This window comes from Macrobrachium nipponense, chromosome 7, assembly GCF_015104395.2.
Source record: "Macrobrachium nipponense isolate FS-2020 chromosome 7, ASM1510439v2, whole genome shotgun sequence".
Lineage (NCBI taxonomy): Eukaryota > Metazoa > Arthropoda > Malacostraca > Decapoda > Palaemonidae > Macrobrachium > Macrobrachium nipponense.
The window spans coordinates 93,789,488-93,814,323 of record NC_061109.1 but is presented as its reverse complement, the minus strand read 5'-3'; the positions used below and the strand labels follow the sequence as shown (position 1 = coordinate 93,814,323).

At 36.9% G+C, this 24,836-nt stretch overlaps 1 protein-coding gene across 1 annotated transcript in view; it reads left to right on the top strand.

Annotated features, from left to right (window-relative positions):
* LOC135217163 (mitogen-activated protein kinase 1-like) overlaps positions 1 to 24,836 on the top strand; it is a 101,948-nt gene that overhangs the window by 66,074 nt on the left and 11,038 nt on the right. Inside the window, exons 5-7 of the mRNA XM_064252882.1 lie at positions 5,602 to 5,718; positions 6,714 to 6,881; positions 24,466 to 24,654. Coding sequence (XP_064108952.1) covers positions 5,602 to 5,718; positions 6,714 to 6,881; positions 24,466 to 24,654 — 474 coding nt within the window. The remainder of the gene's footprint in view (positions 1 to 5,601; positions 5,719 to 6,713; positions 6,882 to 24,465; positions 24,655 to 24,836) is intronic.

Sequence of the window (24,836 nt, the reverse complement as noted above, 5' to 3'; positions counted from 1 at the left end):
ACTTTGACGACTGGCTTCTCCGGTCACAAACAAAGTTGAGGTGCACAGAGGACCTTCAGAAAACCCTGACTTTAGCTCAGGATCTAGGACTGTTAATAAACAGACGAAAGTCGCAGTTACTCCCCAGTCAGGAATTAGTCTATTTGGGGATGAGGATCAACTCAGTGAGTTTTCAGGCTTTTCCATCCCCACAAAGAATCAAGTCGTGCCTACAGAAGGTAGAGATATGTCTAGTTCTCCAGGAATGCTCTGCAAAGGAATGGATGAGTCTTTTGGGCACACTATCCTCAATAGAACAGTTCGTGACACTAGGGAGACTGCATATGAGGAACCTACAGTTCTTCCTCAGAGCAAATTGGAACAAAGAAGTTTCCGGACTCTTATGTTCCCTATCACACAGGAAATAAAGGAGGACCTGCAATGGTGGAAGTTAAGAGACAGACTTGCAGAAGGGAGATCCCTCCTCCCGCAGAGCCCCAACTTAGTGTTCTTTTCAGATGCATCAGGTCAAGCTTGGGGAGCGATTCTGGGGGAAAAGGAAGTATCAGGCGTTTGGAATGCAGAAGAAAAACAGTGGCTTATAAATCGGAAGGAACTGACCGCCATCCACTGGGAATTGCTGAAGTTTGCGGACGAAGTTCGCAACAAAGTAGTGGCAATACACTCGGACAGCGCGACAGCGCTCTCATACATAAAAAAACAAGGAGTGACACACTCGTTTTCTCTTTGCGAGATGGCAAGGAGCCTGCTGTTATGGGCAAATTGGAATCATACCACATTATTTCCGAGGTTCGTTCAGGGAAAACTCGATGTTCTTGCGGACGAACTGAGCAGCAGGAGGCAAGTACTTCACACGGAATGGATGATGAACCCAGTGGTATGCCTCGAATTGTGGAAACTCTGGGGGAAACCTATGATAGATCTGTTTGCCACAGCAAGAAACCATCGTCTCCCCCTTTACTGTTCACCAGCCCCAGACCCGAAAGCATGGTCGATAGATGCGATGCTTTTGGACTTGTCGAACAAGGACTTGTATGCTTTTCCCCCATTCAAGATGGTGAGAGAAGTTGTCAACAAATTCGGAATGCATCACAACGTTTCGATGACTCATTGCTCCATTCTGGCCAGTGCACGAATGGTTTTCAGATCTTTTAGATCTAGTGGATTGGCCAAGGTTACTTCCTCAGAGAACAGATCTACTCAGACAACCCCACTTCAGGAGGTTCCATCGAGGACTATCCACCCTGTCTCTAACCGCTTACAGACTGTCCGACAACTCTTACGAGCGAAGGGGTTTTCAAGACAAGCGGCGAGAGCTATTGCTCAGTGCAGAAGGGAATCTTCAAGTAAAGTCTATCAGGCAAAGTGGGCTGTGTTTAGAGCCTGGTGTAAAGAACATAATGTTTTGTCTTCTAAAACACCTATAACAGAAATAGCAGATTTTTTTTTTTATCTGAGAACAGATAGGAATCTGTCTACTGCAACTATCAAAGGTTATAAGGCGATGTTGGGATCTGTTTTCAAGCACAGAGGATTGGAAGTGTCGTCGAATAGAGATCTTGCAGATCTCATTAAGTACTTCGATATAGAAAAACCCAAAGGTTCGAAGATATTATCTTGGAACGTAGATGTAGTACTTAAGTGGCTGTCGGAAACTCCGTGTGAGCCTTTGCAAAGAGAGATTTGACGAGAAAGACCTTATTCCTAGTAGCCCTGTCTACAGCTAAAAGAGTGAGTGAAATAAATGCCATGGACAAGAGAATAGGCTTTGCGCAGGGTAATGCGGTTTGTGCATTAACCTTGGGGTTTTTGGCAAAAAACGAGATCCCATCCAAACCGTGGCCTCGTTCATTCAGTATCAAAAACCTCACGGTCTTGGTAGGACCGGAAGAAGAAGTGAGGTTACTCTGCCCGGTCAGAGCTCTGAAATGTTATTTACAAAGGACAGAGAAAGTTAGGAGCCCGTCCGATCGGTTATGGTGTTTGGTAAGGAATCCGGCAAGCCCAATGTCTAAAAACGCTCTGGCATTCTTCTTACATAGCGTAATTGTAGATGCTCATTCACAAGTGAAAGAAACTGACCTCAATAAACTTAAAGTGAAAGCTCACGAGGTAAGAGCAGTGGCAACCTCTCTCGTTTAAACACAATCTCTCTTTGGACTCTATTATACAAGCAACGTATTGGGAATGTAAATCATTGTTCGCCTCGCATTACTTGCGTGATATTGAAACAGTATATGAAAACTGCAGTACCCTGGGTCCGTATTTAGCGGCAGGCAAAACATTGGGTAAAGGTGTGCAGAAAGTCATACCTTCCTAGCCTCTCTTTTCACCTTGAACGAGGTTGTTGAGTTTTTAGGGGAGCCTGGAGGTACTATGGATGTACTAGGAGTACCCTTCAGTCAAGTGTAGAGTCTGGTATGAATTTTATGGTTATGGTTGAGGTGATATGTTTTTTACTCTGGTAAAATTTGGTTATTTGGTACTGCGCCTTGGGCAAGGGCATCCTTTGGTTGACCATGCTAGCCACGGACATTCCTTAGCTGCATGGGTCCCACTGTTTAGAGGACGAGCCATGGCTATACCGCCACGTCCCTGTGAGTTAAGACGAGCGACTTCCAGAGGCGGTAATCAACTGTTTAGCTCTCTTTAACAGGTAAGGAACCAACAAGCATCTGCATGGATGCTAGCACTAAATATATATTTTGTATTTATTAAATTTTAAAAAATTATGAGCATATCCATGGATCCCACCTCCTACAATGTGGGATTGAGCTATGTAACTACTTGGTAAGTTGCATACATAAAAATGACATTTTTATGATAAAATAAGATTTTATGTATACAGTGGTCCCCCCGTATTCGCGGGGGATGCGTACCAGACCAGCCCCGCGAATAGTTAGAATCCGCGAATGTTTGGAACCCCTATAACAACGCTAAAAACAGCCTGTTTTGTTAGTTAAAACTTAAGAAAAACCACTAAAAATTTTCATACTTGGTTTTTTTAATAGTTTTATCACAAAAAGTGCATTTTATGATGAAATTGATAACAAAAACCAGGAATTTGTGGATATTTCTCATAGAAAAATACCGCGAATGCATGAATTTTCCGCGAATAATGTAGGGAAACGTTCCCGAGAGAAATCCGCGAATGTGTGAGTCGCGAATCCGGAGAACGCGAATACGGGGGGTCCACTGTACTTACCTTGTTGTTACATGATCAAAGCCCCCCCTCCTCCCCTCACATGGATAATAGGGCATAAACAACTGATTTTCGGATGGTGTTGGTTCCTCACTCCCCCGATAGTGGGTGGGGGGTATCACCTGACCAAAACAAACTAGCGCTTCCGTGAATTTCAAAAATTCTAGCTGCCGACAGTTTTAGAAACTGTAGCTATGTAACTACTTGGTAAGTATGTATAAAATCTTATTTTATCATAAAAATGTCATTTTCTCTTATATGTACATAGATTTATTTTGTATTTAGTCTGATTTGTGTACCTTCTAAACATGGTTACATAGGAAAATTGAAAGTATATAGAAACATGGTTTATTTACAGAATTTCTTGCATCACATTGCTACTCTCAGTTTTAACTGTAAAGGGTGCATTATTGTGGATGTTGAGTTGGTTAGGCTCTTGGGTAGCTTTTACCTGATTTGATGGAAAGGAGGGGTTGATGCCAGTGAATTTAGATTCCGTATTTGTTTATAGTGGTTGTTGCAGATTTTATTAGGGTTAGAGGCCAGGATTTAGGGTAGGGTTCCCAATTAGATATAACAGTTTCATATCCTTATGACCTTTCTATCACTCCTGTGGTGTTTAGATGGACCATGATGATGTTGACTGGACTCCTTATCTTTTCATGTGTTTGCATTATTACCTAAATAACTGGCTGGTCATGACTTCTATTAAAGGCTAGTTGAAGAGGTAGATGTTGAAGCTCTTCTAGATCTGTCACTCTCTTGGCCTCCAGGTAAAGTAGTGAAATTTGGACTTGATGATATCTATAGTAAATGCTCCTCTTGGCAAGAATATCAATAGAAGAAGTCTCTTGGTTTAGCCTTCCATTGACAAGATAAGGTTTGCTAAGATCTTTCAATACTTTTTGAAAGGCACTTGTCTGTTTGGAAGTCCTAATAGGTAGTCGTCACTCGTCACACTGTTGTCGCTGGAGAAACTGGCTCCCTACTAGCACTTCTAGCTTTGCTCATTGTAATTAGAACTGGTCAAATGGTGGTTGACCTAGTCCAAGGCCTGGAATTACCTTATTTTAATCATAGAAGAGGTCATAAGAATCTTTGGTTTTGGCAAGACACAAAAAACCTAATACGTAAATGCTTACATTTTGATGTTCTTGGATGCCTCGGTGCTTACCTGGGGTGCTTACTTTCTGAAACTTCATAATATGGGGGAGACATAGTAAGAAGAGAAACAGTGGATTTCCCATTTTGTTTGTATCTTTCTGGCGATGCAGAGGGAAGAGTCTGTATTTCCTACGACTACCAGTCGCCTGAATCTTCAGAATTGGCCTTGTAAGGCCATGGGTGTTACTTTGACAGGTCTGTTCCAGTATCAGTGTTATTTCTCATGATACCACCAATGGGTCTCAATCAGACCATCCCCAACATGACCACTCCCTTTGTGCAGTACCATCCATCATGGGACTTGTATTACATGTGACTCTTGACCTCAACCAGGTAGAAGTCCAAGCCAGTTTAGTTCTTTAGTTGTCCAATCTGGCCCAAGAGGCCCTTGAGCAATATGGTGCAGATTTTATTACCATATCTAATCAATTGCAGCTTTATCTGTAATGCTGCTGCTATTTTACAATATAGCTGCTATTGTGGGATTACTGAGAGCTTGATCCTTGGTGCATTACTTCCCAAGCCTGTGAGCTACTGGGTTTATATTGTTAGAGCTAGCCGTGCCGTAAGCTTGGTCTTTGAAGTGAGGGTTCATAAGTTTGTATTTTAGCACAGATCTTGTCTGTAGCTTATCTTCAATTGTGAATTTGATCATCAGTAAAACAATTCACAATTGCATTGCATCCCTACCTCTGTGATGTGAGCTTAGAACATAATAAGGAAATAATGGGAGAGCAAACGCTGGCTATTAACTAAATATGTAAACATAATTAATATAAAATTTACCAACAAAGAGGACAGACCTTTCCCACCAACCAGTTTTTAAAGGCTTTTAAATTCTCTTGAGATTAGAGTTCTAAAATTTTTCAGTGTATAATTTCATATTTGTCACCAGCAGTAAAGTTGGCCTAAGTAAAAATGTTACCCTAACAGTGTACATCCTGTAATTGTTTGAATCCTTTTGAACTAATGTTTTCAAAATGTGCAAGTACAAATACCCTATTTGGTTACCAAATACTGGGGCCTTTTTCTTTTGTACAGTTGTGGCACCAAGTATCCATATTCAAAAGTGATTTCATGTTAAGAATAGCAAATTTTTACTATACTTAAGGTATAATTATTAGTTTGACATTAAAGATTTGTGTAAAGTACTTTGGAAAGCATGGATAATGGGCTATTGAATGGTAGTTTAAGATTTGCAGATAAATTGTAAGAATTGATATTTTCCTTTGCAGATTTGTGATTTTGGTCTAGCGCGTGTTGCAGATCCAGAACATGATCATACAGGATTCCTAACAGAATACGTAGCAACTCGTTGGTATAGGGCCCCCGAGATCATGCTCAATTCAAAGGTATTATTGGAATTTAATTTTCCGGGGGAGTGAGATAGTGCAGTAAGTTATCATAGCTTACTGGGTGGCATAAATACTTTACTACTTTTAATTCATGACTCCAAACTAAAGTTGTAGATGATCTTTTGTAATTTTCTTTATTTCATAGTAATTTAGCTTATTTTATTGTACTGAAGTCCTTGTATCTTTCCTTGGTGTAGATATTTAGATGTTCTGTATCATTCCAGAGAAAATAGTTGAGATTTTTGTTTCCTTGTATGCTAAATGAATTTTGTTTTACTTCATAAGAGGGACTTGTGGCATATGAATTATTTTCTTATGTAGTATACAGTACATTAAAACTGGTTTCTTGAAAATTTGAAAACAGGGAAAATTTGGTTTTCAAAAGGAAATTACATAGTGGGTATATGTATCATTCATTATGTATAGGGTATTATCCCTTAAGAGGTTTTATAGTGTAAATACATGAGCATGATTAAATAAAGGGTGTCATTATTAGAATAAAAATCTCTTATATACATATATCTGGTTTAGTCATTGGAAAATGGTAACAAGGTAATTAATGGTGTCAGATGATTGATGGGGTACTGCTTACATCCCTCATAGAAACCAAATCTCTCTTTCTTCACTTATCATTACATTCACACATCTTTGCTGCTACTCTGTACATGAAACCCAACTAGATTTTGAAACACTTTTTTATTTTGAGATCATGTCAGGGATTCTAGAACAATTATCATTTATACAATATACATGTATAATCACCTACCTGTTTGTGTTATTCTTCATATCTTGGATACACGAACTTGGCAAGACTTTGTGTTGTATATAAGAGAAACATTATTATGAATATCTTACTTTCTTCTTTTGCAGAAGTGAATTGCTTGTATAAGAAAATCAATCTTGGTTTTTAAAAGTTAATAGTTCAAGTAAATTATTTTGTCACTACTGATGTCTGATGAATAATAACATTAACAATTTTCATTTATTTTCAGGGTTATACAAAATCCATTGATATCTGGTCAGTTGGATGTATTTTAGCAGAAATGTTATCAAATCGACCGTTGTTCCCTGGTAAACATTATCTTGATCAACTTAATCATATCCTGGGTATTTTAGGTTCCCCTTGCCAAGAGGATCTTGACTGTATCATTAATGAAAAGGTATGTATGTGTATATTTATATATATAAAGTAACCTGATCAGTAGGTAGGAAAGGCTAAGGTTCATTTAGAATATATTTGAATATATACAAGAGCGGATCATACTATTAATTCAGATTTAAGTTCCAAATTTAATTACTGTTGACAGGTGGCTCTGTCTTCCATACAAGAGTTGGCAAATCTGCAGAAATGGGAAATGATAACCTCAGGTCTTACTGATTGGCATATTAACAGAAGTGTTTGGAGTCATAATATGTCAGAATTACTGTATTTGTTCATATACGAAACAGACCTTCAGTCTTAACATTAGGATAAATACTCAGCGCCAGCTGGAAACCGGTAAAGTTTAAAATAATTGTACACTCAAGGGACTATTGGCATCTGTGCTAGGTCACGAGACATGTGGAGCCACCCACATACCCCTCATTAACTCATGACCCCGTTAGTTATTTTCTTACCGCCTTTAAGTGAGGATGTGCTTTGCTCCGTCCTTTTAAAGCCGGTTTAGTTTGCCCCCAGTTGTTTTTAATTTGTTGTTTGGAATTCCCGGGTATGTGAACATGAAGTCTTCTCATGCTGCGACACTTCCTGGATATTACAAGAAGCAGATAAATGCCCTAATGTATCTTCGACTTACTACACGATGAGTACCTCGACGTCGAAACCGTCGAAGAAAAATCAGGGCGTTTATCTGCTTCTTGTAATATCCAGGAAGTGTCGCAGCATGAGACTTCATGTTCACATACCCGGGAATTCCAAACAACAGATACGTGGGTAGAGAGGATGCAGGTGTTCGGTCGGCGTTAGGTTTATCAGGAGAACCAACCCAGGAAGGGCAGTTGGTTTGGTGTATAACGTCAAGCTGCCATCCGTGATGGATGTCTCCTTTATCCTGATATGCACTGTATGGCGGTCTGGTGCGTCGCCATCTTTAAAGAAGAAGATAGTGCAACAAGGCAGCCTTTAATGTCAGGTTGCTATGCCTACGAGAATAACATCAACAGCCTTGCACTTCTGGTAGGGTGCTGGCTTCGCATTCGAGATACTCAGTGACGTCACTTCACAGCTGTGGCCTACTTACGAAGACATGCTTCCATTTTCATTTCGAGGTACAAGAGTACTTTACAACTATGCTTTCGGATTGGAGATTTTTAATGCACATTGTTTTTTAGAGAAATTACAAGCGTTAGGAGATATAAGTCACATAATGCTGTATCCCTCCGCTTAGGCGTCAGCAAGCTTAGGTGACGGGCTTTGATGCCAGTGCGTTCTCCTGCCAATCCTGGAAGAATAGGGACTTCGTAGCTGATCCTAGAGCCAAGAGGAGAAGTTTCTTCTCCTCTTCAAGCCAGGATTATTACATCCCTATTATATGAAAGCACAAGAAGTAGTTGTAATTCTCGAACAAGTGAATGTTGGAAAGTTAGTCTAGTGTGGCTGCTGTGAAGAGTTGGGAAAGGCTAGAATCAGGGACTTCGTGACTGATCCTCGTGCCAAGAGGAGAAGAATAATTTCTTCTTCATCTTCGAGCCAGGACTGTCACATCCTTGTAAAGTAGAAATGCCACAGAAGGTTGGGTCTTGATCTTGGCTGCAAGAGTACCATAAACAGCTTCACACTTCCATGAAGCGTGTTGACGTCATAAACAAAAAACGCTTGCAAATGGCAGTAGTCATGATGTCACAGCCTACTGATTCTTATATTTCACTGCCTCCGGAACCTAATACGCAACAAGATCTAGAGGTGAAAAGGGCTAAGAAGACAAAAAGAAAAGGCGTGATTCGTCGTCTTCTTCCCTTAGATGGTGTCATAGCTAAGTTCAATGGCGTCACTGAGTGTACCAGTCAAGCGTCGGAGGATACGGGATTTTGTGACTAATCCTCGGGACAAGAGGAGAAGAGTAAATCCTTCTTCATCTTCGAACCAGGACTGTCACAGCCCAATCAGGAAGTAAATCAAGAAGTCAGTGGCTGGTAAGCTCAAAGCAATCAGACGAAGCCGTTTACAAGAGTTTGAACGAGGGAAGTGTCAACGGTCGCTGGTCTAGCGGCTGATGCAGAGTTGCCAATGGTGACTACAAAGAGTCTAAGAGAGACTACAATGCCGTTGCTAAACTTGATACACACGCCGATGCTTTTACAAACGTTTTCCATGGACTCTAGGCGTCAGAATAATGCAATATGATAAAATTGCTCTCAATTTGTATACATATAGGATTGCAAACAGATATCTTCCCAAATCCTACTGTCTATATATATTCGAGATCAAGCCATCAGCAGCCTTTAAGGGGGCCGGCCGGAACCCCTATATATGGTGGTATAGGGCGAAAAATGCAAAGTCATGAAAAAATTCATGGAGCTTCATTTGGCAATTGAGAATACGTATACGAAATATTTCGTCAAAATACCTCTTACTTTCGTAGTTACAGGGTAATTAGTTATCGTAACTCAATAAGCCTAAAACATTGATCCGTAGAAGAAAATGCAATATTTCTTCTATTATCGTAAATTTTGATAATTATTGTCAAAGAAATTGGGAGAAATGGCATCTGTAGACATTCCCCGAGTCGAGATGGAGACTTCAGGCTCAGCTACCAAGTCCAGTCCTGATTTAGTGCGATCACAGACTTCAAGTAGTCTACACGTTCCATTTCACCTCTGCCATTCGCCCACTTTTACGTATGTTTATGTATGTTTCGGCAAGAATTTCATCATGCCAATGAGGAAAAGACAAGGAAAACATCTCGCTAACGTACAGGCGAAGAAAAATCGCTCTAGTATTATTACAGAATATCATAATATATGCGTAGTTAGTGAAGAGAGAGGGGAGGGTTGCTTAGTAACGCCCCCGTCTTGCTTGACAGCACACGTCACACTATGCCCAAGGCTACAATCTTTGAGCAAAGAGATCTTCATTTATGATAAATAACAAAGTTTTGGTTTTTCAATACCCAAAATGGAATATGAAATTCATAATAATCATGATTTATTAAATTGTCTTTGTAAAAAAAAGAGTATGCCTTCGAGTTTCACCTCTTGACATTCTCTTCCATTTTACGTTTGTTTATCTTTGTTTCGGGCAAGAATTTCATCATGCCAAAGAGGAAAATACAAGGAAAACATCTCGCTAACATACAGAAGAAGAAAATTCGCTGTAATAAGCCGAGTTAGTGAAGGGGAGAGAGAGAATTGCGTAGGAAGGAGTGCCCCATCTTGCCTCAAGCAGTGCCCCAGGCTGCGATATATGAGCAAATGGATCATCATTTATGATTAAATTATGATAAATAAAATAGTTTTGGTTTGGTTTATTATCACAAAAAAGAAATATACATTCATAATAATCATTATTTATTAACATTGTCTTTATAGAAATACGAAGGAAAACTTTGAACGCCCGTATCTCAAAACTATACTTATTGACCTTTAAAATCTATCTTCTCACTTAGTTTTAAAGCTATAACATTGGAATTTGGTATATAAATCAGAAAGACATTATAGAACAATCAAATAGAGCCCTTTTTTCCAATTTTTGTTTCGTATTTTTTTTATAAATTTTTTCTCCTGATTTATAGGGTTTATTTTTTGACCATATTGAAAAATTCATATCTAGCAAAAAAATGACTTTTAGAAAAAAAACTCTCCATTCGATTGGAGGTCTACATCAGGTCTATATATGGTAGTAATCCCAGGTCTTAATATTAAATATCAAGGGAGGAGATAGAATTTGAAAAATGGTTATTTTCGGGATAAATCGCCCTGGCGTCACAAAACTGAAGGTCAGAGGCGAAAATCATATGCGGTTTGGAGATGTCCCAAGTCACCTTATTAAGTGGTATGAATATCAAAGTCCTGTCCTTAAAAAAGGTGGCCATTAAAGATCAAAGATGCCATGGCCGTATGGTCGGTCGGCCATGACTTATGCAAATAGATACCTTCTCAGATCATACTGACTATTCGAGATCGAGCCATCAGTGGCCATTAAAGATCAAAGATGCCGCGGCTGTAAGGTCGGGCGGCCATGACGCATCCGGACGTTTGCCAGAGGATAGGAGTGAGTTAATGTCTCCTGTGGCTGAACACAGTGCGTTAGAACCGGAGGGAAGGGAAAACCAAGAGTTTCTGGCTTCGTATGAGGAGGTGATTGATTTGATTAGTCAATTCAATAACCTTTCGGGGAGCACGGAGACGCCTGCCAGCATGTTTCCCTCGGGGATTGACATGGTGTTTGGTTTGAAAAAGGATACAAAAGTGTATGAATTACCTTGTTTTAGTTGTGTAGAGTCCGTTTTACAATACGTAAAATGCACGGATTGATGGAAGGATATGGATGCCTCTTAGTGATCGTATGCAGCCTGAATGGTGGGAATTAGCATACTTTGGGTTGACTCCAGAAAACTTCAAACCTTTATAGGTAAGAAGAATTCCCATGTTTTAAAACTTGTTGGTATAAGCTGGATTCTTCCCATAAGAATATTGACCAAACGCTTCGACTCTTACACAAGTAGTTACAGTTAATCGAAAGCTTGGTTCCTTTGAAAGTACTGTAGAACCATTCTTCTTAATGAAGTCGAATGGAAACATAAGTCGAAAGGAAGAGGTGAATGTCTTTCTTTCGCCACTTAAGGTAGCCAATCCTAAGTAGGCACTTGTAACCTAAGATGATATAGCCAGAATAATTGGGTCATACCTTTTAGCCTAACAAGTGGTTATATTCGTAGCCTATTCCAGCCAGTCCGAGTCTACTACTACTATCTTAGTTAATCTGAGTAGTAGCTATTAGCTTAGACTGTCCAAACTAACTGGTTCGAGTATGCATGTGCTGACTTGGACCAGCTAATGGTTGCGGTTTAGTTTTCAGACCTGCAGTTACTATCTTAGCTTAGTCTGAGTGGTACAATTCTTAGCTTAGCCGGGTCCGCTTAGTCTAACTCATAGGTTAGGTGGTTCCGACATACATTTCGTACATGTCAACTTAGCCTAGCAGTGGGTTGATGACTTAACATGGTCTGGCTGCTTGACCCTTACTATCTTAGGTTGGGCTAATTAGTAATTTACCAGGATTGGAAAGAAGAATGGGCCTCGGTGCCAACAACAAACAAACTTAAAAATATAAAAACTGAAGTCTATGCATGGAGGACATCCTCACAGGAGGAAAGAGCAAAAGAGGTGATCCTAGCAAGGCTACGTATAGGACACACAAGATTCTCACATGGTCACTTAATGTCAACACCACATGCTGACCCAGTGAAATGTAACAGATGTCAAATACCCATGACAGTACAGCATTTGCTTGTTGAGTGCCCAAATTGGACCCAGCAAAGATCTATTTATCTGCGGAGTTCAGAAATGAAAAATATTCTTGCGGAAAGCAGGGATTTTTCAATTAATAAAATCATAAATTTTTTAAATAAGACGGGTTTCTCAAATAAAGTCTAAATTTATTTATTTATTTATTTATTTTTTTTTTTTTTTTTTTTTTTTATTTTTTTTATTTTTTTTTTTTTCCCCTTTCTCAGGATTGATCCTGAGAACCAGCCCGAGAAGAGTCTACTTGAGACTCAGAGGTCTGGAAAAACTAACACCTATTAATAATAATAATAGTAAGGTTATAAGTATAGCAGAGCATAGACTAGTGCCTAGGCTACCCATTCGAAACACTTTTACCACCTCAGTGTAGAAGGTTGTGGTTGTAGCCTAGCATGGATAGCCCAAACGTTCTTGAATGACTTTACCCTAACCTAAGTCATTTAGTTTCTAGATTAAGCTAGTCTATACTAGCCTAGCCTAGTTAAGAGTACATTTCGGATGGACTTAACCTACCCTAAGTGATGGAGGAGTTAGCCTAGCCTAATTGGAAGTGTTAACATAGCCTAACCTAACCAAACTAGGTCCTAGACTAATTGGAAGGGTTAACATAGCCTAACCTAACCAAACCAGGGTCCTAGCCTAATTGGGACGGTTAACATAACCTAACCTAACCAAGCCAGGGTCAACCTGGTCTTGCCAACTTAAAATAAGTTAGTCAATTCTTAATTGACTATACAGTGGGGCATCGCTTATTCACGGATCAGTGTTCACGGATACAGTTAATCACGGGTTTTTTCTTGGACCGTTTCTCATGTTACATCACTGGTATGAATCGCTGCATCACGGGTTTGTTGTGTTGCGTATGCGATGTTTTTCGGTAGGCTAACCCTCGGCCGTGGTCCGATAACTACCAACATTCATTTAAAGACTCATATAATGATATTAACTGACAATAAAGGTAATAAAACCATTCTCACCTAATATATTATTGTCCTATCTTCAAAATAAATAGCCTATTCAAGGTTTATGTACGACGTTCATTGGTAGGCTAAGCGTAGTTGCAGTGCAATAACCACCAACGTACACAAACATTCACATTATGATATTAACTGACAATAAAGGTAATAAAACCATTCTTACCATATATATCATAGTCATATCTTCATAATAAATAGCCTATTCAAAGAATAATTCCACATCATTGCACTCAACTTATCGTCGGAGTGGCCAGCCACAAAATGTAAGCATATACCTTTACGTACGAAAATGGTTTATGTATACGGTTGCGTTCAAAGCGACATTTTTTGTTTGATAAACTTTTAGAAATTTTAATAGTAGTGGTAGTGTAATTACAGTAGTAATAACATTAAGGGTAAAATTAATTCGAACTTCACTATTATTTTGGCAGTATTCGTATATAACTTCTCTGAACAATGAAGTCATACAAACGCTATTTGTCATAGATTATCGTAAGTATTGCTGTTTGTTATTGGCGACGAAGCGTAAACGAAATACATAAAAGCATTTTTTACCTTATATATTATCGTCATATCTTCATAATAAAAAGGCTATTCGTGGAGTAATTCCATATCAGGGAAATCAATTTGATCTATGCGAGGCCAGCCAGCTGACAAAATGTACGTACGTATATGAAAATCAAATTATGGTAGCGTTCACAGCAAGATTATCTTTCGAAATTTTTGTAGTACTATTCATGCTACGTAGTAATAATGTTTGGAATATACGTAACATTAATTTTCAATACAAAATATCATCGTTATTTTGGTAGTGAATAATAGTTTAGAATTATCATACATACACTGCATTGTTATGGGTTTGTGGCAGTGATAAAACAACCAAAATAACGTTCTCCTTTAAGTCGTCATATCTTCATAATAAAAGGCTATTCGTGGAGTAATTCCATATCAGTGAAATCAATTTTATCTATGCGAGGCCAGCCAGCTGACAAAATGTAAGTACGTATATGAAAATCAAATTATGGTAGCGTTCACAGCAAGATTATCTTTCGAAATATTTATAGTACTATTCATGCTACGTAGTAATAATGTTTGGAATATATGTAACATTAATTTTCAATACAAAATATCATCGTTATTTTGGTAGTGAATAATAGTTTAGAATTATCATACATACACTGCATTGTTATGGGTTTGTGGCAGTGATAAAACAACCAAAATAACGTTCTCCTTTAAGTCAACGCGTTTAGGAAAAACATGACATAGAATCGACTTTGCGACTTCATTCACTTTGATATTTTTAGTCACCGGGATAGATTAACATTTTTCCAGAGATTAAAGAGCTGAATTTTGTTTTGAAGGTATGTCAACCGCGTTAGTAAATAGGTATCATCTTGTAAGGAAATTTTTTTTTCTCTCTTCTTTTTGCGGAAGAATCTTCAAGCCATTTTGCATTCAAAGTAATGAGAAGGAATCATTCTATTCTTCATGAAATCAGTAAAATACTTACACTAATAATAAAAACTAAAACTACGTACTGTATGCAAAACACATACATCATCGTTAGCTTCGTGTGTGTAAACGTTCATTCTAAAAAATTACAGAGTAGTATAACTAACACCTGATTGGTTGGTTGGTAGCCATGGAGATCTGTTATCCAATGACTGCCCTCTGCTTCTGTTCTTTTTATAGACATATGGCATGGATGGCACTAGGTTTGAACGTTACCATGTTCGTGATTTTCTGACTGCTGACGGCAAAAATTACTCAATAATTTTCTTTATATAATTATTCCTTCGTGAAAACAATAATATAATAACGCAGTTGACATACCTTCAAAACAAAATTCAGCTCTTTAATCTCTGGAAAAATGTTAATCTATCCCGGCGACTAACAACAACAAAATTTTTGTTTGTTTTATCTTCCAAGTAGTACGTACGTAGTCCAGTGCACAGCTGTCGTCTGATCACTACTCATATGATTAACTTTGTATATAAAAGTATGTTTATATAACTGTTAACTTTGTATATAAAAGTATGTGTATATAACTGTATGTAGTATTTGTATACGATGTAAATATGTATAGCCTAGTATTTATGCATTATATTATTAAAGTGTTTGAATGATGCTAAAGTATTTAAATATCCGAGGAAACAGTAGTAAATTTCCCCACAATGAGTTTGGGTGCATATGTATATCTAAGATGACTTAAATTATAAAAGCCTTTTATGTATAAGCTAGCTTTTGCAACAACACATATCTTACGAAAAATTACTTATGTGAAGATGGTTTTAGTAGTACAAATGATAGTTATTGTATCGTTAAAAATATCAAAGTGAACGAAGTCGCAAAGTCGATTCTATGTCATGTTTTTAACTTTAACGTATAGTGGTATGAAAAACACCAGTGTATCGTAGCGATGCGTCATCAATATAGTGGTATGAAAATACCACATGGTGTTGTAGCGATACGTAATCACAAAGTACAAATCCTTTTCCCGGACCATCCTCAGAATTTTACGACTCTTCAACTTCAAGATCGATATGGTGAAATATATTATATAGTCATACTTATTGTTAAAATTCACAAGTTGAACTGCAAAACATTATTATATTTTGATTGTTATGTACATATATTTTTTGTGTTTTACGGAATGTTTGTTTTGAAAATAATACCTATTAGTGAACATATGGTATTAATTGTCCCACTATTTTATTATAGGTGATTTTAATTATCTCACATTCATTTAACAGTATTATATTAATATTTATTTAAATAAACACGCACACAATGTCTACACATTTACTGATACCCGTTGGTGAAAGACTTAAATTACAGTACGTACGTATTTATTTCCAAGAGAGGAGTAGAGAGAGAGAGAGAGAGGAGAGAGAGAGAGAGAGACGAGAGAGAATGAGAAGAGAGCTGGAGGAGAGAGAGAATGATTAAGGACTCCAAGGCGTGTTATTTTTACAATTATTTTATTATCTTGGGATTTTTTTTAATCTTGAGATTTTCTATTAAATTCTCGAGATTAATAAGAAAATTAACGTAACTTGACTAGCATCAGCACACATCTGAATGACTCGGCCATTAGCAGGCTAAACCACCAAACCTTATGAACTTGCATGATATTTAGTTTTAGGTGATAGTTGAAAACATATTTAGTGTTTGAACTAAAGTAGGCAGTTATAAACATTGGAATAGTGGTCTTGGGTGGGTTAACTATTAAAGTAGGCAGTTTTAAGCAATTTTTGAGGGGGGTATCAGGATAACACGGGTATTTACTTATCACGGGGGGTTCTGGGCCCTATCCCCCGTGGATAACGAGGCCCCACTGTACCTACTTAGACTAGTCCAAGTGGTTGTTGGCTAGGTTGACCTGAAATCTGCAAATGGGTCTCTTCCATACTGGTCTAGTTTCTATATGGAACTCAGTTGACTAGAGCAAGGCATTAGAACCTCATCATATCTGGAAGGGGAAAGTGGGGAGTTTCCCATTCTTTGAGAGTGAGGTAGGATGAAGTGACATTGGGTACAATTCTGGGCTAGGTTACTCGAGAATAGCACCATGATGGTTTCTGGCAATATAGGATTTCCCTTTAGAGGGTAGCATATTGAACATATGCCGTATATTGTAACAGGTCACCACATAAGGTGTTTCGTGGTTGCGAACTAACATTACTTGTGGAAAAATGAGCCATATCCTGTTAACAAATTATTTTCTATCGCCAGAAATAAGTTTCTCTGATTCCGCGTTGGCCGAGATGGGAGTAGGACCTCTGTCCACCAGTTTGGCAGAGGAGTGCACAAACCACTCGTCCAGAGAGGAACTTGTATAATGGAAAAACCATGTAATAGCGTCTCAGGGGTTTCACTCTTCAAGGAGCCTGAGGATTCCATTTGCGATACTGGGAACAACCTGGAGGTTACGCAAACTCTAGGTTCTACCTGTTCCGCCATGTCCCGAACAGATGGATGGGTTCCAGTAATTAAGGAGGACCCAGGATGAGTGACTGATAAAGTTTATCGTAGCACAATCGTCGCTACCAGATTCGTGTGGGGAAGAGGCACCACCGATAGGAAGAATTAATATGTCAAGGTCTGGAGGTTGACCAGTATCCCCTTTCGAACTAATAGTTCTAGGTTTTTGGGTGGAGTGTGTCACTCGGACATAACACGACTCCAAAGGTCGTTAGCTCACATATACAGAATGACTCTTTGGCCGTGACTGGCTGTAGAGAGGAGGTTTCTGTCCATTAAAGGCATTCGGTCAGCAGACAATGATCTGGTGGAGAGGTTGTCAGAACAGAGGGAAGCATCTCTGTAATTACATGTTTACATGTATGGTGATATACATTGGACTAGTGATTGGGCATGGCCATCTGGCTTTTAAGAACATATGTTAAAATGATCGTGACGGTTGGTCTGTGACTGTATCGAAGCTCAAAATTGAGCAGTGTTGAGGTGTCTATCTGTTCATTGAAATTTGAGAGTGGGTTCTTTGTTATGAAAACCCACTTTCAATTTCCTGTATATTTATAAGGTTGCCCAGAGGTCCTTGGACACAATTTCCTTAGGTCCCTTGGTGGCTGCTCAACAAATTGTGTAACTCATCCAGTACCCCTGGCGGGTCAGTTGGTATCTTGTTTAAGATGATAGTATGAATGTGAAGTGGAGGAGTTAACTGGCCTCCTTCCTTTTCAAATTTCTGTCTCCTTCTTTACTTAGGGCAGTAAGAAGGGAGTACCATCAGAAGCTGGAACGGACAAGGTACAGGTGAGTGAAGTGGCCATACTGTTAGGGTTAGTATCAGTAAGATAACCAATCAGTAGCAGGACATTCCTCTCTTTAGTAAGGGGGAGAGGAATGATAACAAACCTACATGAGTGGATGGATTGGTTTGTTAGGTGAACAGATCTTCTTATCTTCCTCGGACGCAATGAACTATGACATTGTGTAAAACCCAGAAGTCTGACTCTATGATATTCATATATATCTTAGATTCTGAAATTCTGGTCAGTTGTTTCATAGAATTCTAGTATTCAGAAAACTGATCAAAGGTGGCAAGCTCCCAGTTGGTTAATAGTACTTACCTCCCACCAAGAGTAAGTCTATCCTAATGTTAAGACCGAAGGTTTGTTTCGTATATGAACAAATGACAAATTTTTAACTAATTTGTATTTTTCATAACTTACAAACCCGAGGTCTTAACCCTCTTAATGTTAAGACCGAAGGTTTGTTTAGTATATGAACAAATGACAAATTTTTAACTAATTTGTATTTTTCATAACTTACAAACCGAGGTCTTTAACCCTAATTACGCCGATTGGACGTATTAAACGTCGAGTCAAAATGTCTCCCGTATGCCGATTGGACGTATCATACGTCGGCTCAAAAAAGTTTTTTTTAAAAATTCGCGGAAAAATACTTATAGGCCTACCAGCCGAAAACTTTTGTATCACGCGCCTTGGGGGATGCTGGGAGTTCACGGATCAAGGCGTTGTTTTGTTTACAATCGCTACGCAGGCGCGCAAGCGCGAATTTCTTTCTTATCGCACTAAAAAGTATCAGTGACACATCTCGGAAATTATTTCGTCACTTTGACATAATTATTGCACCATTTTAAATTATCCTTTACATGAAGTATTATATATGAAAATGTGCGCAATTTCATGCACAATACAACTAAAAAATACTCATGATTGTAGCTTTTATCAATTTTGAAATATTTTCATATAAATAACGATAAGTGCAAAAATTTCAACCTTCGGTCAACTTTGACTCTACAGAAATGGTCGAGAAATGCAATTGTAAGCTAAAATTCTTATATTATAGTAATATTCAATCACTTGCCTTCATTTTGCAACAAATTGGACGTCTCTAGCACAATATTTCGATTTATGGTGAATTTATGAAAAAACTTTTTCCTTACGTTCGTGCGATACTCTTCCGATAAATTTTTTCGTGCGATTGTCCTAATGTTTGCACCCTTTTTAAAGTTTGCCGTTACATAAAGTTTTTATATATGGAAAATGTGCGAAATTTCATGCACAATACAACAAAAAACAACCCATGGTTGTAGCTTTTATCAGTTTTGAAATATTTTCATATAAATAACGTTAAGTGCAAAAAATTTCAACTTTTGGTCAACTTTGACTCTACCGAAATGGTCGAAAAACGCCAATTGTAAGCTCAAAACTCTTATATTCTAGTAATATTCAATCATTTACCTTCATTTTGCAACGACTTGGAAGTCTCTAGCACAATATTTCGATTTATGGTGAATTTATGAAAAAAAAAAAAATTACGTTCGCGCGGTAACTCTTCCGAAAAAATCAGAATTTTTTTGTGCGATTGTCGAAATGTTTGCACCATTTAAAATTAGCTGTTACATAAAGTTTTATATATGAAAATGTGCACAATTTCATGTAGAATACAACTAAAAATGATTGAAGGTTGTAGCTTTTCTCTTTTTTTCGAAATATTTGCATATAATCACTGACTTAAACCTAAAAAAAACAAAAAAAACCGTAAGTTCGGTCAAATTTGACTCTACCGAAATAGTTGAAAAACGCAATTGTAAGCTAAAACTCTTACGGCCTAGTAATATTCCGTCATTTTTCTTCATTTTGAAACAAATTTGAAGTCTCTAAAACAATATTGTGATTTATGGTGAATTTTTGAAAAATATATTTACCTTCACTCCGCGCGCCGATTCGCGGCCGCAAGTCTCCGAAATACGTACATGGCAGTATCCTAATATTTGCTCCTTTTCATATTAGCCTTTTTATAGAGTTTAATATATCAAAATGTGTGCAAATTCATGAGAAATACAATAAAAAATAATTGAAGGTTGTAGCTTTTTTCCATCTTTGAAATATGTGCATATGAAAAAATATATATATTAAAATTTCGACATTCGGTCAAATTTAACTCGTCCGAAATGGTCGAAATCTGCAATTCTAATCTAAAACTCTTACAGTATCGTAATATTCAATCATTTGTCTTAATTTTGAAACAAATTGGAAGTCTCTAGAACATTATTTAAAATTACCGTGAATTTTTGAAAATAACATTTTTTTACGTCCGCTCGTTACGAATTCGTACATCATTTTGTGATAATATTTTTCCGGTGTTGCTTTTATTGTTTTACTATGAATTATATATCAAAATGATTGCAATTTAGTGTACAATACAACGAAAAAAAAAGTAACTCGTTAGCTTTGACCGTTTTTTGCACAGCGTGATTTGAATACAATTATCTATGAATTTTTTTTTTTTCGCTACCATATATCGCATTATTTACATATGATAGATATTATTTTTCATTTCTGATGATTGCATACTAAACTTCAGGCAATGAAAAAACAAAAAAAAATGAGCCAAAAATGAACTCTTAATCTTCAAAACTAAGCGCGCTGTGATTTTTGAAAAATTATTTTTTCCGGTTCCGCGCTCACTCCAAACCGGCGCCGGCATACAGGAGAGGTTTTGATTTTTAGGGCTTCGGCGTAAGAGGGTTAACATACAAAGGCCCACCTCTAACCACCCCCTCTATCAACTAACCTGGGTTGGAAGAATAACTAATGGGGTCACGAGTTAATGAGGGGTATGTGGGTGGCTCCACATGTCTCGTGACCAAGGACAGATGCCAGTAGTCCCTTGTGTGTACAATTATTTTAAACTTTACTGATTTCCAGCTTGTGCTGAGTATTTATCCTAATGTTAAGACCTCAGGTTTGTAAGTTATGGAAAATACAAATAAGTTAAAAATTTGACATATAGGGTATCATGAAACATAACATGATTTTTAATTGAAAATAGATTGTAAATGTGGCAGTGTAATTGGGACATGGTTTAGATGTAAGTTCTTTTTCTATTATTTTTGGGAGGGATTTATTAAATTAATACAATACTATAACATTAGCCAAAGTTGGTGTTATTAACAAGTTTGCTTTACTAGTTTTATTATATTGACCAGTATAAAAATAAGATATCTATTCATGATTTTATTACATATAGTTGTAAAACCTTAACATATTATTTTTAGTGGTCTAGTTATATTCAGATTCATTGTTAATTACCCATATCTAAAATTATTATAAATAATATTTATATCTTAGATACAATTGATAGAACTATTATTAGTGAATGTAGATTGTCTAAAAATTCTATGAAACTGGGATAGCATACACAGTTCAAGTTCTTCATATTTTTTTAATCTTATTACAATCTATTTTGCAAACTTAAAAGCTATATTACTCAAGTCAGTTTCTAACATTGAAACTATCTAATTTTTTACTTACGTATCCAAAATATTTTTGATTTAATGTATTTTTACTTGAAATGTTTTCTAGATTCTGTTTAGCTCTTGTTTCCTCTTGATACATAATTTGGTTACTTATTTGATTTTATAAAGTTATTTATATTTTATTTACACAAAAGCAAAGTGTTTGGAACCACTATGATTGGTATAATTAATTACTCGGATGCTGGCAGACCTACTGCTAGTCCTGAGTCTTCAGAGGTAGACATTACAAAGGTAATCAAGCCTTGGATGAAAGAAGATTTAAGGGAGTGCATCAAAGGCTAAAGGGGTTTCTCTTTCCTTGGTGGTGCCCTAGTTCTTGTTTTTTTGATTGATTATATGTATATTTACCAATCTTGTTTATATGTATATTTACCAATCTTGTACCTAGGATAAGGAATTTGTGACTTGGTGAACCTCTTTAGACTGCTTTATCGGTTTTTGTTGGTTTCATTTTATTCTTAAAGGAAATATGTTTATTGAAGCTGACTGATCAACTTGTAAGTGCAGTCATCAGACCAGAATAGAAGGAATACCCAGTGGAAAGTACAATCTCTATATTAAAAATGCTCAGCTGTATTAGATGCTTCCAGGCCAAAGAACTAAACCTAACACATGGACACTGCCTGCTAGAGGTGTCCTTGTCATAGTGCCAGAGGTCAGCAGTTGATATACACGCCACGTTTTAGTGGGGCCATGTACAAAAATACTGGAGGTTGTAGGACTAGAATAGAGCCACACCCTGGATTATTCAGTTACTAGGGATAGGTACCAGCTTCCCTTTCTGAAGACATTGCCCTCATAAGTACCCTTTTTTCATTGTTTATTATTTATTTTTGTCAGTTTTTCAGATTAATAAGAACGTAATGCTAGTTAAAATCGGTGAAAAAATTAAATGATTCAGACAAGTTGTTTCTTTAGTGTTAATAAATTTACTGGTGACAGAAATGTACCAGATACTTTTGATTACCCACATATTGGATTTAACCGTAATATTTTATTTATGTGTATCGTTTGCCATTTACAGTATATGCTATGCACTGTTTTCATTATGAGTGCATAAACATGTTCATTCTTTGGCTTTCCAATAACTTTATCAACTTATCTACATTTTAGGTGCTGCTTTTAAATATTACTCTGATAGGTTTGTAATATATGGTTATATTGTACTTTTAGGTAAATAAAAACATTTGCAAATACTTCCTGGATTATTACAGAGATGTAGGGAGATGCATAGAAGACCTGGTGGTTGTGCCATATTCATGGATGATGCAGTTGTTATGCTGCGATAATTATTACTACCTCCCACTAACCTGAACTGTTGAGGCTTAGCAAAACTATGCAATATACTTATTGATGATTTCCTTTTTATTTATCTACCACATTTGTATAAATCAATATAAAAGGTACACAGAATCTGGTATCCTATTAGTTCCTTAGTGTGTTTTTATATAATCATAAACAAGGTTTAAGAAGCATGAGGGTCTTTGAAGAATTTTATATCACAACATAAAATTTCAGCCTGAGTAAGGTTTTAGGTTACCCATATGTATGTGGAGAAGTCACTGTATGTATTACCATCTGATTGCTCTTTTATTTATTTATTTATTTTAAGAGGGACTGAGGCAGGCACATCTAAGACATTTTGTTGCTTCATGAAAGGCTAATGATAGGAAATAGGTTTACAGTTTTTTCTAAAAATTGACTGTTCACTGTTTTTTCTAAAAATTGCGCATTTTATTGGAATTGACAACCATGTGAACTTACTGATTTATATACATTTTTTAAATGTAATCTGTTTTTTAAGATGTGATATGTCAAGCTAATTTTTTATGAGTACAATTGCAAGAAATTGAATTTTAGGTAGTCTTGTTAACCCTTAAAGGATAGATACCCTCACATGAGCAACAATAACCGGTTTAGAGTAGTGAATATCAATATTACGCGCCACTGATTTCGTGAATTTGAGTGGGAAAGAGTTTCCATTACTTCAGTAACTCATAAATTTACTAATGGCAACTTTTAAGACTGGCTTAGTTCACCGATTCTAGGTGTCTCATGAGTCAGTAGTGTACTTGACTTCAAGGGGGTATGTAGTGTGTCTCATGTGAATCTCTCTATCTATATATTTGCTCATAGATATACCCAGGGGTTTCTGTTGGTTTTAGTGCTTATCTTTCATAGTATAGTTTGTCAGTTATAATTGTAATTTGCAGAGAAAGTGGGAAGAAATATTAGAAAACATGTATAATCCAAAAGAGTTACTGCAACTTCTATCTCAGTATATTTATGTAAATATTTGACAACAAATATACGTACTAAGAATTTGTTACTTATTTTAGCTCTTATCTGTTATGATATTTTGTGAGCTGTAATTATAATTTTACCAAATAAAATAAAATAAAATAAAATTAATTATTAGAAGAAACATAACATAACTAGGTAAAATTTACAATTGACATGTAAAAGAGCCCCAACAAGGGATTGTAAATGGTAGTCAATTTCAACTTCTTGTAGAAGGTAGGGAGAATTTTTTATGCAATTTTTTCTTAAATTAGCCAACCTCAAAGTTTGAAGTTTTATTTTTCTTAAATAAATTGGTTGACCTCAAAGTTTGCCTGGTCTGGCATGCTGCATATTGATTTTTTTTAGTCCAGTTCTTGAGGGTTAAAGTATGTTATGATTTGTTCTTCCTTCTTTCAACCTCTTTGAACAATTAGTGATCCACTGGATTGCAACAACATACAAGTTTTTTATTAGTTTTCAATTTTAAAGGCTTTGTTGCAGACTAGGTCTCAGAAGTTCATGTATTTCTTATTTAAGTGCACCATTGTACATTATTAAATAAGTAGCAAGAATTTAAATTTTATATGTCTTGAAACTTGCAAGCCGTTTAAATTGTGAGTTCAGCCCGTTCTAACTAAGTACAGATGATTCTTTGTCACCTTTTATCAGGAAGTGATATTAGATTTAATTTTTCTTTCTTGACAGGCAAGAAGTTATCTTCAGTCATTACCCTACAAGCCAAAGGTACCATGGACCAAGCTGTACCCAAATGCAGATGCCAAAGCTTTGGACTTACTCGATAGGATGCTGACATTTAACCCACACAAACGTATTACTGTTGAAGAAGCACTTGCCCACCCATATCTAGAGCAGTACTATGACCCTGCAGACGAGGTATGTTAGAGAAGTTTTTCTCGGGCAGCAAACACTGACCGTGGGTGGTTGTCTTCTTCTGACCTTGATAGAGTGGGAGTACTCAATAACCAGGTTTTTGACGTAGATTCAAAAGTAGTTGGGAACAACAGTTTCCAATTTGCCCCAGAATCCGGGATAATGAATCAATGCAGGACAGGTCA